Here is a 16394-nt window from a genome sequence, read left to right on the forward strand (position 1 = left end):
AAGTTGAGGATTTTTCTCTTGAGACCTTCTTTAACTCTTTCTCTGGTGAAAATTTCAGTGATTGCCATTTTGTGTGACAGAAAAAAATGGGCCTGTTTTAGTCATCAAAGCAAGTGTTGACACCGAAGCTGGATGGGAGTTTAGGAGGTGAAAACGAGTCAGAGCAGCAGTAGAGCTTGGAGCACAGCACTGGCTCCAAGGTAGTGCTATGGATCTGGCTGAAAGTCTCAGAGCACATGGCTGCTTACAAGTAGTCCCTCACATCATCTTCAGCCCCCAGTCCTTGTGATGGGAGGTTGGATTGGAAGATACAAAAACATCTACAACCATCTCAACGAAAGGAGCATTTAGTAGGAGCAGCCTGGGGGCCTCCATAGAGCTCCCCCCCCCCCCGCCCCGCAGAAGCACAGGAAACTGTCAGGCAGCAAGTCTACTTCTCTCAACCCACTGAAGTCTCCACCTTCTTGCACCCAGGGCTTAGTCTGTGTCCATAGAAAAGCCCATGATCCTGGCTGTTGCCTGGTCTTTATCTCAATTCTTTCTAAAAGATAACAGCTCCATCTGCACCTCTGCCTGCAAGGCCAGCATCTTTCCCTAGTTGTGGGAGAGGAAGGAACCTGGTTTGTTTCACTTGGCCCAACTTGGAAGAGCATGGAGGGCTGTCCAGCCAAAGAATGGGAAGCATCTCCCATGGACCCATTGCCTACATGCCTGCCCAGATAGGCTCCCCTTGTGTGGACAGTCACTCTCAGGGCCTGTCAGCCCCTTCAGTCTGGTCCTTCCCAGAGCACACTGTCTGATATCACCACTGGGGACATTCATTCATCCCTTCAAACATCTATATTTCCCACACAGCTCAATTCACCCTCAGTCAGCCAGCCCTCTGCTCCTAAGGACTCTCATGGGAATCTAGGTGCTGGGTGGCCTTTGTTTCTGCAGTTAGATTCCCCAACCATTCCAGGCATCTCCAGTGTGTATACCCTATAAAATTAAATAGTTTTTTTCCCTTTCTATTCTTTTAACACTAACACTTTAGTGACCAATTGTCCAAGCAATTCTCCCATGGACTCCTGTAGGTGTCTTATAATTCAATCCTGTCAGTCTACCTGGATTTAGAGTCATCTCTCACAGACTAAGGGCTCTCATTCCACCAAGCCTGACTGGACTTCAGATGTCAATGACAAGCAATAAGTCCAAAGAGTAGGCTGTAAATCAGGGGTTACCTACCACCACTTCCTCCTCAGGTTCCATTCAAGAGAAGCTCACAAAAATCAAAGGAAATGCTTACTTTGCACTTACCAGTTTATTATAACATATTTCTAAGGATACAGATGAATAGCTAGCACTGGGAATATGGCTTAGTGGTAGAGTGCTTTCCTAGCATGCATGAAGTCCTGGGTTTGATTCCTCAGTACCACATAAACAGAAAAAATTGGAAGTGGTGTTGTGGCTCAAGTGGTAAAGTGCTAGCCTTGAGCAAAAGAAGCTCAGCTATAGTGCCTAAGCCCCGAGTTCAAGCCCCAGGACTGGCAAAAAAAAAACAAAACCAAACAAACAGATGAGTAGCTAGTGAAAAGATCGATAGGCAAGATATGTAGGAAGGGACACAAGGCTCCCACACTGCTCTGAGTGCCACCCTCTAGGCACCTCCTGATGTCCGCTACCTAGAAGCTAAGTAATCTTGTTGTTCATGTTTTCTCTTCATAGAGGTCAGTAAATGGGGCTGAAGGTTCCAACCCTCTACTCAAATGGTCCTTCTTGTGACTGGCCCCACCCTGAGGCCATCAAGGGCCAGCCTAATTTGCCTCATTAGCATAGTCAGGTGTTAGCCAAAGGCTTATGATTTCTGAATAACAAAATATACTTCACCCACTTAGGAATTGCTAGGAGTTCACAAAGACTCAATACATTCCACGCTACATACAGCCTTCCATTAGCCCAGGGATGTTGAGAGCAGAGTTCCTGCAGGAGCTTCCTAGGAGCCCCCAGAACCCCTGGAAGATGCGGAGCTGCCTGGATGATCAGCTAATTGTTACCAGGATTTGTTTGTTGGCCAGAAGCAGGTGTGCAGAGAACACACCCTGATGGCCACCAGGAAGCAAGTATTCGCTGTTCTGTTAAAGAGGAGACTGCTGTGAGGCAGTGCTGGCTGGGGCTGCGGGAGGCATGTGGGAGTGGATATGCTTGGAGTCTGAGGACAAAGTCCTGTAATAAATTACGTGGGCTAGGAGCACTCAGCCATTTCCTCTTGGTGCCCTTCCGCCACTTCTGCTGTCTCTTACTCTATCCCACACCAGAGTCTTGGTGCTGCCTTTCCCATTTCCTTCTGGGTGCCTAGGGCAGAGGGGAAAGAGGCAGCTGGACCCCATCCTGACAAGGTAAGAGAACCCTGGACAGGTTCCACCAGCTGAGCAGGAGGAGGAGCCCAGCTGAAGGAGGAGGGTCTTTGGGCAGGTGGCAGATCAGGAGGCACAGACTCAAGAACAGTGGGACAGGCTTGTGGGGAGGAGGGTTGGTGGAGGACCCTGGACACTAGAAACCTCAGTCAGGTTTAGTCCCCTGGGCTGCAAGGCCCTTTCTGAAAGGCATATGAGAAGGAAAAGATATATTGGCCTCCTGCTCTAGGAAGGTGAACACTGAGACAAGCCTGGGCTATGCTGCCTTCTCACAGCTAGAGGGATGAGACTAGCTCAGGAACCACAGCAAGGTCCTACTGTGTCATAGGAGGAGGCTCAATTCCTCCTCAGGCTAAGGTGATGCAATGCCTCATCCTTATGGACAAGAGACTGAATAAAGGGCTTTAGGGAACCCTCTAGATGACACAGAACTGGGTTGTCTCTAGAGATTGGGTTGGCTGACACAAACCTTAGAAAATTGTGTTTGGCAGCCTTGGAAAGGCCTAGGCCCTGGTGTGGAAGGCCAAGGCCTAGCTGGGCTCAGAGCCTTCTGCTAGGAGTGTTGGGGGAATATGGGTGGCTGAGAAGAGAGGCATAGCCTGTGGGGCCCTGGGCTGCTAGCACAATGTGCTATACATACCCCCATTTCACTGAGGTGGAGTTGACACACAGAAGTCAAGAGAGACAGGCCAGGATTGGGCATCTGGTAATGTGGGGCTCCCATCCTACATCTCTTAAGTTGGTGGAGGTGGGACTCCCCCTCAGGTTCCACTTTGTAACTATGGAATTGAATTTTGCCTTAATCCTCAAGATTCTGGAGCTCTGTTCAGAATTTTAGTTAGAAGAAAACCAGAACTCTGAATGTGGCTCTTGAACACACTAGCTCATCAAACACTGTGAACCCTTCAGCTCAAGAGCTATTTGGGCCCTGCTACCTGCTCTTCAGGTGATATTTCTCAAAGGGATATTCCACAAACACCTGCTTAGGACCCAGGCTCTCGGTGTAGGACTCTGTGAGAAAGCCTTGCAGCTATACCAGCTGCTTACAGTGCTCTGCATTTTACTTGTCTTAAATGTCTCTAGCTTCCTTATTCTTCCTCCATTCATATAACATGCACTCTAGAAGAAATAGTTGTATGATTTTCATGGAGGAGGACACTGAGATCAAGCTAGGTAGAACAATGTTCTCGGAATCACTAGACTATGATATGAGCTCCTTGATGACCAGGGCTGGGTCTCCTTAGGATTTCACTGTGCCTGTACTGCCAGGACTCAACAGAGAATAAGTGCCACGTAGGAATGACAAGTGAATGAGCGATGAGGGTAGGGACAGAAGGCCAGCCAGGGATGGAGTTATGCTTTCCAATCTGATATAATGGTACAGAATGACTCTTCTATACCTCCTGAGTTAATCAAGCTGTGTGGATCAAGATTCTTCACTGCTAGCTGTGGGACTGGTGAAGTAGTGGAAAGAAGTGACCCATGAACCCCCAAAGGCATCAAGAGCCCATGAGAAGTCTTGCAGCTGAGGGAATGAGGTGGTAAAAACATGAGTGGGCGTTGAAGGAGAAAAAGGCACAAGAACAATAGTGGAGAGCAGAGGATGGTCCAGGAAAAGGAAATGCCATCCACAAAGATGCTAGAAGAAAGGACCCATTCAACATGAACACTGGCTAGTGCCTGGCAGAAACCCTGTGCAGGTGTAGAGAAACACTGGAGGACTCTCTATTGCTATCTTAGTATGCTTTCTGTTGCTAATAACCCAATGCCACAGTTAAGTTTTTTTTGTTTGGTTTTTTTTTGTTTGCTTGTTTGTTTTGGTTAGTCATGGGGCTTGAACTCTGGGCTTCAGTGCTATCCCAAAGCTCTTCAGCTAGTACTCTACCACTCTGAGCCATAGCACTACTTCCAGTTTTCTGTTGGTTAATTGGAGGTAAGAGTCTCATGGACTTTCCTGCCTGGGCTGGCTTTGATCCGTGACCCTCAGATATCAGCCTCCTGAATAGCTAGGACTATAGGTGTGAGCCACTGGCGCCCAGCTAAGTTGTATGTTTTTTTTAAGGGTAGTGGTGGGGAGAGGTTGATTGTGGTTCATGGTTCTAGTATCAGGTCAAAGGGCTGGTGACTGTGTTTTTCCTGGCAGAGTCCTCAAGTGGTGCTAGGCATCACATGGCAAGAGATAAGAAGCACATGCGACTTTGGCACTAATGTCTCATGCCTAAGAGACTGAGAGCTGAGGATCAAGCTTCAAAATTCACTTTGGCAGGAGAGTCTGTGAGACTCCTATATCCAATTAATCACCAACAAACTGGAAGAGGAGCTATGGCTCAAGTGGTAGAGTGTTAGCTTTGAGCAAAAATCCTCAGAGACAGCGCCCAGGTCCTGAGTTCAAGCCCGAGTACCAGCACAGAAAAAAAATTGTGTCCTCTGATCTTTCTTTCTTCTTCTTTTCTTTTCTTTCTTTCTTTTTTCCTTCCTTCCTTCCTTCCTCTTTCTTTCTTCCTTCCTTTCTTTCTTTCTTTCTTTCTTTCTTTCTTTCTTTCTTTCTTTCTTTCTTTCTTTCTTTCTTTCTTTCTTTCTTTCTTTCTTTCTTTCTCTCTTTCTTTCTCTTGTCAGTCCTGGGCCCACTGTCCCTGTGTTCCTTTTGCTCAAGGCTAGCACTCTGCTACTTGAGACACAGAGCCACTTCTGGCTTTTCCTGTTCATGTGGTACAAAGGAATAAAGCCCAGGACTTCATGCAGGCTAGGCAAGCAGTCTGCCACTAAGCCACATTCCCAGCCCCCTTCACTCTTCTTATAAGTCATCAGGCTTCATGGGGACTCCCATGATGATATTACCTGATCCTAATCACCTACTAACCCCAAACCTCCAAACACATTCTCAATAACTCACCAAGAGGACTCAGTTTCAATATGCGATTCAGAGGTGACAAGCCACATTTGACCCATACTTGCCACAATGGTCAGAATGCTTTATGGTCTCAAATAATAGCCACCAGCCACATACAGCCACTGAGAGCTCTAAGTGTAGCTGGTAAAACTGAGGAGCTGAATTTTAATTTAAATTAAAATTCATGTAACTAGTGTACCATCTTGGAGAGTGTGGCCCTACCAAGTCAAACTGAGGAGAGAGACGTAGGATAAAAAAGGACTTTAGAGACAGCTCTGAATTCAAATCCTAACTCTGTCATCAGTGTGGTTTAACCCATGGTTGTGAAGTTAAGCCTTACCTTGAAGAGGTTGTTGTGTGGATTAAATTAATAAGCAACTACTGGAAATGTTTAGCATGGTGCCAGCATAAGAGTCTCTGTTCTGGGAGACTGGGGGGAGAGTGCTATGATTCTGAAAAGGAACCCCACTGCAGTGGAAAAGTGGAATACACAAGTATATATGTTGCCCATCTGTCCAAGGTGGATTTTTTTTTGTCTTTTTATTTTTCTCAATCTAAGATAGAGACCACAGATGCAAGTGATACAAACTGAACAAGGCTTTATTGTGCCTGTGTATGGGTAGTATTTCCTGGACTGGCTCTTCAAACAGATGTTGGGAAAATTTTTTTATAGTTTGTTTGATGTTCACAAAGACATGAACTGGTGGTAATTGTGCCTGATTCAGGATTTCTGCAAAGGTCTCATTTGATCTTTGTTCTTCACACTGGGGTCAGCACTTGGGAATGCATGTGTCCTTTTGCACTTGCAGATACATGGTTGAGGGGCTGATGACCACCCTCCAGTAAGATCATACAGCAGTAAGAACCCAGCAGTTTATGCATTTGGAGGCTTCAGCAAATAATTTTTACAAACATAAAATGAAGCATGTAGCACATGTAGGACTAAACTAGCTTCTTATTAAAAGCAGAAAACATGACTACAAAGTCATTTCCTTTTGGTTTCATAAATACTTTATCAATTTCTCTTCCATCTACTGCCTACCTTGTTTGAAGAGCAAACAAAACAGTTGTTTGAAATTGCTTACAGATATACCAATACCAGCACAGAATCTAAAATAAGTGAGAAAGAGAGGAGAGTAAAAAACTGAGGGGAAGAAAAGATGATACAGCCGGGGAAAGATTAGCAAACAAAACACACATTAGAAAGCCCTATACAGACAAAGGTTGGACCAACTCAGGAGTGATACTCACTAGACACCATGTTGGAAATGAACTGTACAACGTTGGAGGAGGGGGAGTCAGAAGGGGAAAATCTGGGAGAGAATAAGGGTGGGGGTGACTGTTAAAAAAGAAATGTACTCATTACCTGGCTTATGTAACTGTAACCCCTCTTTATATCACCTTTACAATAAAAAAGAAAGCCCCATACATTTGCAAGGTATCCATGATCAATTTATTCCACACTTCCCAGTAGTACAGACTAGTGCAGAAGTACAATCAGTGGCAGAGTAATGCTGCCCTCGAGTTTGGAGTAAGTCAGTCTCTGAGAAGTCCAGCTCTCTAGTGGAAGATCAAAAAGTGGGCACAAAGGAGGAATGGCATCTGCAGTCACAATAAATCCAGGAGGGCTTCTAAAGGCTGCCTGTAGAAGATGGAGAAGAGTGTCTCAAGGGCTATCTGAGAGGGAGGTGCCCCACAGCTTGTCTCTAGAACTAAAGAGACTTTCTTAAGGGCTATCTCTAGGATGAAAGGGGTCTTCTGTGGGCCTGTGTGTTTCAGGCTATCTCTGGGCAGGCTGACAGCTTGAGGAAAGATTCTCTGGATAGACGTAAGCCTCACATTTCAATGCAGGGTGGTGAGGATTATTCTTTTTTTTTTTTTTTTTTTGGCCAGTCCTGGGCCATGGACTCAGGGCTTGAGCACTGTCCCTGGCTTCTTCCTGCTCAAGGCTAGCACTCTGCCACCTGAGCCACAGCGCCCATTCTGGCCATTTTCCATATATGTGGTGCTGGGGAATCGAACTGAGAGCTTCATGTGTAGGAGGCAAGCACTCTTGCCACTAGGCCATATTCCCAGCCCATGAGGGTTATTCTTGAGAGTTGCATAGGATCTGCTGGGAGCACAGAGCAACAGACTCCATCCCTTAGATAGGGGAAGCTAAAGGAACAGTTGGCCAGGTCTAGGAGAATGAGTTGAAGATGAAGCTAAACAGACTGTCACTTCATGAACCTACAGGGAGCCATAGCACCTGAACCCAATTGTGAGTGTATTTATCAGATCTAGGAGTTTTCTGGTGGAGTCCTTCAGGACTTTTTTTTTTGTCAGTCCTGGGGCTTGAACTCAGGGCCTGAGCACTGTCCCTGGCTTCTTTTTGCTCAAGGCTAGCACTCTACCTCTTAAACCACAGTGCCACTTCTGACCTTTTCTATATATGTGGTGCTGAGGAATCAAACCCAGGGCTTCAAGTACATGAGGCAAGCACTATACCACTAGGCCATATTCCCAGCCCCTTCAGGACTTTTAAATATAGGATCAGACTATTTGCAAATAGGCATGATTAACTTCTTAATTTCCAATTTGTATCCCTTCAGTTCTGTCTTTGTCTCTATCTGTATCAGTTTATCTAGCAGATTATCTGTCTGTCTATCTGTTTGCCTCATACTTCAAGTACTATATTAAGTAATCTCATTCCTGGCTTCAGATGAAGTGGATTCAGTTTTTCCCCACTCAGTACAATGTTGGTTACAGGTTTATCAGATTTAGCCTTTATTATATTGAAACAGGTTTCTTCTGTTCCTAGATTTTCACTACTTTTATCCTGAAGAAATGTTGAATTTTGTCAAAGGTTTATTCCTGCATCTATTAAAAGATCATGTGTCCCAGATTCAATTTATGTGCTGTACTGTACTTAGTTTTGCACATGTAGGACAATCTGTGCATTTTCGGAACAAAAGTAACTTGTAGCATACGATCTTTTTAAATGTTATTAAATTTGGTTTGTAAATATTGTATTGATAGTTTTCATATATAGTTATCAGGGAAATTGGTCTATTCTTTTTGGTTTACTCATTTCACTTTTGATATTAATATGTGACTGGCTTCATAGAATGAGTTTGGGAGAATTCCTGCCATTTCTATTTTATGGCAAAGTTTGAGGACTGTTGGTGTTTGTTTTTTAAAGTCTTGGTAGAATTCAGAAGTAAAATAGTCCAATCCTCGACTTTGTTGAGAAATTCTTATTACTTCTTTCTTCCTATTATATCCCTTTGTTGAGACATTCCTTATTTCTGCTCATTAAAGATCTATTTAGATTTTTCATAATCTCTTGGTTCAGTTTTGGTAGGTCATATGTATCTAGAAATATATCCATCTAGTCTAGAGTTTCTATATAAGTTTTGGAAAATATTGTCTAATGAGCTTCTTTATATCAGGAGTATTTGTATATCCTCTCAAATTTTAATAATTTGGTCTTCTCTCTTTTGGTTGAGCTAAGGGTTTGCCAATCTTGATGCTCTTTTTATTTATTTATTTATTTATTTAGCCAGTTCTGGGGCTTGAACTCAGGATGTGAGCACTGTTCTTGAGCTCCTTTTTGCTCAAGGCTAGCACTCTACCACTTGCAGCACCACTTTCAGCCTTTTCTATTTATGTGGTGCTGAGCAATCAAACCCAGGGCTTTGTGCATGCTAGGCAAGCACTCTACCACTAAGTCATATTCCCAGCCCTCGATGATCTTTTTAAAGAACCAATTCTATATTTCATTAATCAATCCTTACATTGTTCTTTTAGTCTCCATTCAATTTCCTCCATGGCCTTTATTGTTTCTTTCCATCTACTAATATTGGCTGTGGCTTATTCTTGTCTTTCTAAGAGCTTCAGGTATATCACTAGATCATTTAGCCTGTCTCTGATTTTACTATAGGCACTAGAAGACTTATTTTTATTTTAATATATTTTATTGTTATTGTAGAGGTCATATACAGAGTGGTTACAGTTACATGAGTCAGGTACAATCAGAATACAGTCCTTTGAGAACCATGTCTCCCCTTCCCTTGCTCTCTCTGTTTTTCCCCTCTTGTTCCCCACTCACAAGATGTACAGTTCATTTTCCACATAGTGTCTAGTGAGCACTCCTGTTGTATTTGTTTACCCTTTGTTCCACCCTGTGCCCTCCTTAGACAAATAAACTAAAGACAAACTAAAAAATAAGACAAAAGGAAAAGACAACAAAAACAGTGACAACTGCAACAATAAAAATGGCACATAGCTATTGAGCCTTTGTGATCTGCTCCTATGCATTTCCTTCTTTTGCCTCCCTGTGTGACTGTCTAGAGACCTGTATAATTTATCATGCCTGAGTGTATTCTTTAAATTATTCAGTGTGCATTTCTATATATTTATAGGCACATTCTGGTTACCACAAATGAGGGAAACCATGCAACCTATGTTTCTTTGGATCTGGCTTACTTTGCTTAATGTAATTATGAATGGTACAATATCATTCTTTCCCTAGAGTAGTTCATAGTTCAGTCTCAAACAATAGGCTCCCTCTCAAGATGGCACTTTCCTTCTTCCTACCCTCCTCCTCCTTCTCCTTCTTCTTCCTTTCCCACCCTCCCCCCGTCTCTCTGGCAGTATTGAGGTTTGAACTCAGGGCCTCCTACTTGCTAGGCAGGCATTCTCCCACTTCAGCCATTCCCCTTGAAGGATTGACCCCCACTCTATTATCCCAGGTGCATACAGACATCAGGCAAAAACCAGGTATGTCTAGTTGTACTTGACACAGGAAGGACAATCCAACTTGAGCCTGGCCATAAACATCTCATTGTGGACCTAACTGAAAATCCCTGCTCTCCCACCTCTAATAGCCTTTCAGTAATCTCTGTCTCCTTTCTCAGACCCCATAAAAGCCCAACTCCAAGCTCATCTCCTTGCCCAACCTTCATCCTGCAGAAAGGTTGCTGCGCCTCACTGCTATGCCTCAGTAAACAGTCCTCGTCTGTTGAGATCAAGTCTAGCCTGTTCCTTTCTCCTCCGGTTTCCTAACTCCCCTAGTTCTTTTTGCTTTAGATATTTTTCAGATAGTTTTTTTTTAGTAATGCTTTACTAAGATCAGTTTTTAATTTTCAACAATTAAGCAGTTTTACATATTTTGTTAAAAAATAAATGAAATTATGTATCAAATAAGAGAGACTTCAATTCTGGGTCTAATACTTATTAGTGGTATTGCCTTTGACTAGATGTTTCCTTAGCATCAGTTTTCTCATCTTAAAAGGGGATGATGATAGCTGTTATCAGAATTAAATGAGGTCATGAGTATACAATATTTGAAACTGAGCCATGTGCAGATGAAGCCCTCAATGTCATTCAGATAGTTTTAATGTAATTCTACCTATGGCCTCTTGTGTACCACCATCACCAGCTTACTTGTTGAAGTAGAATCTTGCTGTTTGGCCAGGGCTGTCCTCAAAATGTATCCTCCAGTCTCTGTCTCTCAGGTATCTTGGATTACACCACACCTGACCAATCCTTTGCAGTCTCCACGGTCTCACCTATAGAATGGGGGGGCACCAGAGTGGTATCCTCTTAATATCCTCCCTCATTGTGACATCCCTCCCATGGGTACTGGAAAGTACTAGAGAAACATACAGTTGTTCTAATATATAAGCTGATCTGGAGTCATTTACCAAGGCCTTCTGGAGCAGGCTAGGACTGAACTGAATGCTCTCAAGATTCATATGTTGAAGTCCAGTTAGGACTTCAGAATATGTATTTAGAGATAAGATCTTTAGGGCTGGCAGTTTGACACAGAGGTAAAAGAGCTTATCTAAAGCACTGAGTTCAAACTCCAGTACCAAAAAAATGGAGAGAAAAAGAGACAGGGAAACAGAGAGAGAAGGGAGGAAGGAAGGAGGGTGGACAAGATGGAAGGAAGAAAAGAAGTCTTTAAAGAGATGACCAAAATGAAACAAGGCCATTAAGGTGGGCCTAATGCAATCTTGTGGTATCCTTACAAGAGTATCTAGTACTTGCATGCTGATATTCTGCTTTCTTCCCACTTACAGGCCACAGGGAGCTGCTGGCCCAGGATGGCAGTGTTCAGACTGGTAAGAAATGCATTTATTTGATTTAGGCTATATAAGTCTAAGGCTGAGTTCAGTTATTTCCAAGGAAAGAAAAAGAGAGAAACCTTAGAAGGAATATCACAGAGACAAAAGAGTTTGAGGAATGAAAAGTATTCTATTGGCAAAGGAAAATGAGTTTAGCAACCTTTTGGCATCTCAAGGTGGTCACATGTATGTACATAAGGATCTCACTTATAGTGAAGGCTTAAAAGGGTAGTTCTCATTTGTCATTTCATTATGATCCTTTCTGGGAGCCTGCGCAGGGAAAATAGGTGACTGGATGCCATGGGACAGGGTGTGACTCAGACCCCAGGCCAAAACACTACTCTGGGGTCTACATCACACTCCTTCCACTCAGCATATCACCAGATACAGGTGAATGTTTGTCAAGTTGCCCTTTAAAGATAAAGACTCCACTTAGGATCCTTGACTTTGATCACTGAATAAGAATTTCTGGACAAGTTACAGCGGTAAGAAAACTTGGCAGAGCTTCATTATAAGTAAGCAAGCAGGCAAGCAGACAACCAGACAAACAAAAAGGCAGGGACACACTCTAACAGAGTGTGGGTACTCTCAAAGGGAGAAAGACATATGCGGCTCTTTGACATCAGGGTTATTTATATGATAAAGTCAGGGTCTCACTTAAAGTTATGCAGATAGATTCTATCTTTGCTCCTAATCACTCTTGGTATTATACTTTTTACCACTTGGGCTCAGGGGCTTTGAGACGGACCCATACTTAAAATATATGACCATTATGTATGGACATCCCTTTTAGGAAAGAATACATCCTGCCATATATTTTAAAACTTGTGTTTATCCTTGAGAGAACGAATCCTGCTACAAATGTTTATCCTTTGTACTTTGTGCCAAGAGGAGCCATTTTCCAAGTATTTGCTTCTCCAGGATACATGTCTTTTCTGTGGTGTCCTTTCTGGGTTCTTAGAACCCACTGTTTAGGGCCAGCAGGCAAGGTCAGATGGAGAAAGCTACGTTTGCTTGTTTTTTTTTCCCCTTGTGTTAATACTGAAGCTTATGAAGGAGTGAATGCACAGGTTAAAACAAAGAAGATAGTGCCATGTTTCTAAATATACTATTTCTAGATTCCTGGCTGCCATTCACCTTATTTTCCCTAGTCTATCCTGCTTCATTTTCCCCTAAAAATATCTTTGTCCCTTAATCTTTTTTTTTTTTTTTTTTTTTTTTTTTTGTGGGGGGGCAGTCCTGGGCCCGAGCACCTTCCCTGGCTTCTTCCCGCTCAAGGCTAGCACTCTGCCACCTGAGCCACAGCGCCCCTTCTGGCCATTTTCCATATATGTGGTGCTGGGGAATCGAACCAAGAGCTTCATGTGTAGGAGGCAAAAGCACTCTTGCCACTAGGCCATATTCCCAGCCCGTCGTCCCTTAATCTTAAAGGAAGTTGATGGGTAAAGATTCCGAGTTTTTTAATTCCTGGATGTCCTTTACCATGCTTCAGTTTCCTGTCCTTAATCTGTCTTGTCTTAGTTTGTTTTCAGATTAATTTTAACTGATATATAAAAAACTGTATATATTAATGAGATTTTGTTATGCAGGAATTCAGTCATGAGAAACAGATAAACTTTTCCTTTTCTTTTTTTTTCTTTTTTTGTCAGTCCTGGGGCTTGAACTCCGAGCCTGAGCACTGTCCCAGAGCTTCTTTTTGCTCAAGGCTAGCACTCTACCTCTTGAGCCACAGTGCTACTTCCAGCTTTTTCTATTTATATGCTGCTGAGGAATCGAACCCAGGGCTTTGTGCATGATAGGCAAGCACGCCACCACTAAGCCACATTCCCAGATCAGAGGCCACATTTTGAGAGGTCGAATTGTGAGTCTTTATTAGGAAGCCGGTGTGCCTACGGGTGAACTCCTGTCTCAAAAACCTGCAGCCCCGAATGCTGTTAACACAAAGCTTTTAAAGACAAAATCCACATGCTTGGGGTGGGAATCAAGTCTTAACAAAAATGTTAAGTAAAACAAACCATATAGGGGAATCCTCATGGAGAGCAAACCAAACCATATAGGGAAATACTCAGTAGCTAGCAAACCAAACCATCTAGGAGAATAATCAAGGGCCAGCATTCTCTGTAGTAAAGCTTTCTTGGGGCTAAACAGCATGATGCATCTGCAGTTCAAAGAATGGCCTCTCTCACCTCCAGGCTTTTCAGAGCTGGGTGAAAAGCCCCCACCACCCAGCAAGGCACCAGGATGGCGGCCGGTGAGAACAAGACATTGTTACTTAGACCCAGTATCCTTATTTTAATACTATGTAATGTTTTGATACGTGTATACATATGTAGTGCTCAAACCAAGGTCAATGTATCTGCTTCCCCTGTTAAAGTTTAACTAAGGCAAAGCCTTAATGAGTGCGTTAGTTCAACAGTCGAAAGAGAGTTTGAAGGAGAGTTTGGAAAAATATTGCTGGAGGTTGCTCACAGGTTTTTTGTGGGCCTGCTATATCTACTTTGAAGGATGGTCTTACTCACAGGTGGATTCTGCAGATCCAAATGGTGGCTGAATAAAGGGTAGAAGCTTAGTGAGCTTGTATTTAAAATTCTGTATCTACTCCAACATTTTTGCTGCTGTTCTCAAGTGAGAGGCAGCAATCTTCTCTCTAAACCACTCTTCCTTGTTGACTTCATAAAAAGAGTGTGTGTGTGTGTGTGTGTGTGTGTGTGTGTGTGTGTGTTCCATTGTGAGAGGGGCTGTGAAGAAGGCTGATCTCCTGATATCCTGTTCTTGGTGAGCTTAATGTCCCTGGTAGGATAGAGACAGAGAATATTCAGTGAGCATTGCAGGTGACAAGGACTTAGAAGAGATGCAAAGGGAAGCAGAAAAGGGAGGAGAGGAGACAGCAGTGGAGGGAGCAATGAGCCCCAGCTACTGAAGTTTGGGTTGAAGGTGACAGCTCCAGGGCAGGTAAGTCTTTTGCAACAGAGGGAGTGGAGAACAGTGATTCCTCTCTGTCCTGCAGGGTGACCATGTATGGCTGGATTCTTCCTCCACCAAGACTACCGTGGCCATTGGAGGCATCATCAAGGAAACAAAGCCAGGCAAGATCTTGGTTGAAGATGATGAGGGCAAGGTCAGTATTTGCAGTGTCCTATCAGATTTCTGCTTCCCTCAGGGCCCTAGAGCCTCCTCCCTCTCTTTCAAGCATCAGGGGTTCCTAAGCCCTCAGTAGCAGACACTTGGTAGTAGAGCCCTGTCCTTGTGCACAGTATATTTATCCTGGGACTTGTTGAAGAGTTGAAGAGTACAAGGGGAACAGGAAGAGGTAAGATGGAGAAAGACTGAGACAGGGAGGAGGGAGGGCCCAAAGCTCATGTGTAAATGACAGCTAGGTGAAGAATGTGAATGAGGGAGAAGAAGAGGCAATATGCACAGGTGGGAGTTCTGCAGGCAGGAAGCTCATCTACCTGGAAGAGGCAACAGCAGCCAAGGGCAGAGAGGAGGCAGGATCTGCAGGGCACATGGCCAGATGGTCATTTAACTTCATCTCAGGCCAAATTCCCTGCCCAGTTAGGGAATGCAGGAGAAGCACATGCAAACACAGCCTAGGTGCTCCAGATGATAGAAAGTAAAATAGTAACAATAGTATCTTCTATTTGCCTAATGCTAGTGTTTTTCAAAAAACAGTCTTACACTCATTCTACTTCATGTTTGATTCCAATAATCAGAAGGCCCCAGCTGCAACCTGTCCCTAAATCTAGCTCCTAGCTAGTTGTTCCTCTGCCCCCAGCTGAAGTCCCCCTCTCACCCTTAGCTACACCTGGACCCTGGGCCTTAGGCAGGTGCTGACCATAGATGGAATTGATGCCATAGATGGAATTGATTTTGTCACAGCTGTCCTTTGAGGTTCTCCACAGTTTGAGCCTTGTCAGAGACTCTCCACCAGCCCCTGGCCAGCTCATCTGTTATTCCCAAAGGTCACCTCACTCCTAAGGGGTATGGGAAGCTGGCGTATGTGGAGGCCACTGCTCAGGGGACTCTGTGCCTGTCCTTCCAGGAACACTGGATCCCAGCAGAGAACTTTGATGCCCTCAGTCTCATGCATCCCAACTCAGTCCAGGGTGTGGATGACATGATCCGCCTGGGGGACCTGAATGAGGCAGGCATGGTGCACAACCTCTTCATCCGCTACCAGCAAAACAACATCTACGTGAGTCCCTACCCTGTGTCTAGCGGGGGAAAAAACAATGCACTTAGAACTCTGAAGCCAGGCACAGCTCCCCATGTCCTTACTGAGTTTAGTGGGCAAAGTTTTCTGTCTCTGTTCCAAATGGAAAGAACCAGGTGCATTACATTCTTGAAGATGAAATGCTGATGCATAGTGATGACACAGAATGTAGCATCCAATAGGTGCTCAGTGAATGCTGCTCCTTCTGTCTTTGTGCACAGGCCTGCTTTGCCAGGCTGAGTGAACACTAAAGGACTGTGGTGTGGGTATGGCCTTTTGTCCCCAATTCCTAGGCATGTTGTACAGACAGGGATACTGACAGAAGGCTCTGGCCATTCTGAGAGCAAGTCTCACAACAGCTGGGATTTCAGAGTCCCCTTCCACAACCAGTTGAGAGGGGCCATGTGAAGAAATGCAGACCCTTTTCTTAAACTTAACAATGAATGGAGTTGCCCTGTTCTGGCCCCAGGGCACCCAGATCCCCAAGAAAGACAGGGTTCTAACACTGACACCAGTACCCAGGGACAATCAGAGTCAGGCTTGAGTGGGTGTAGCCAGGGAAGTCCTTGCCTGCCTCTCCTGCCTGATCTGGAGAAGCAGCCAGTTTAGCTATGTTTTGCCCTCTGATCTGCTCAGAGGAGGCCAGGAGTGAGTTGGAGACCCTGAAGAGAAGGGAAGACTAAAAGAAAGAAGGAGAGATGCCAGAGAAAGGAAAAGATGAGGTGAGCTGTGTCTGCTATGGCCGAATGTGCATCAGAACTCCGGGACTACAATTAGACACCTTG

At 44.2% G+C, this 16394-nt stretch overlaps 1 protein-coding gene across 1 annotated transcript in view; it reads left to right on the forward strand.

Annotated features, from left to right (window-relative positions):
- Positions 1 to 2241: 2241 nt before the first annotated feature.
- Myo7b (myosin VIIB) overlaps positions 2242 to 16394 on the forward strand; it is a 75667-nt gene continuing 61514 nt past the window's right edge. The window contains exons 1-4 of the mRNA XM_048345648.1: positions 2242 to 2378; positions 11352 to 11393; positions 14404 to 14514; positions 15439 to 15591. Coding sequence (XP_048201605.1) covers positions 11376 to 11393; positions 14404 to 14514; positions 15439 to 15591 — 282 coding nt within the window. The 5' untranslated portion in view covers positions 2242 to 2378; positions 11352 to 11375. The remainder of the gene's footprint in view (positions 2379 to 11351; positions 11394 to 14403; positions 14515 to 15438; positions 15592 to 16394) is intronic.

This window comes from Perognathus longimembris, chromosome 4 (genome assembly GCF_023159225.1).
Source record: "Perognathus longimembris pacificus isolate PPM17 chromosome 4, ASM2315922v1, whole genome shotgun sequence".
Lineage (NCBI taxonomy): Eukaryota > Metazoa > Chordata > Mammalia > Rodentia > Heteromyidae > Perognathus > Perognathus longimembris.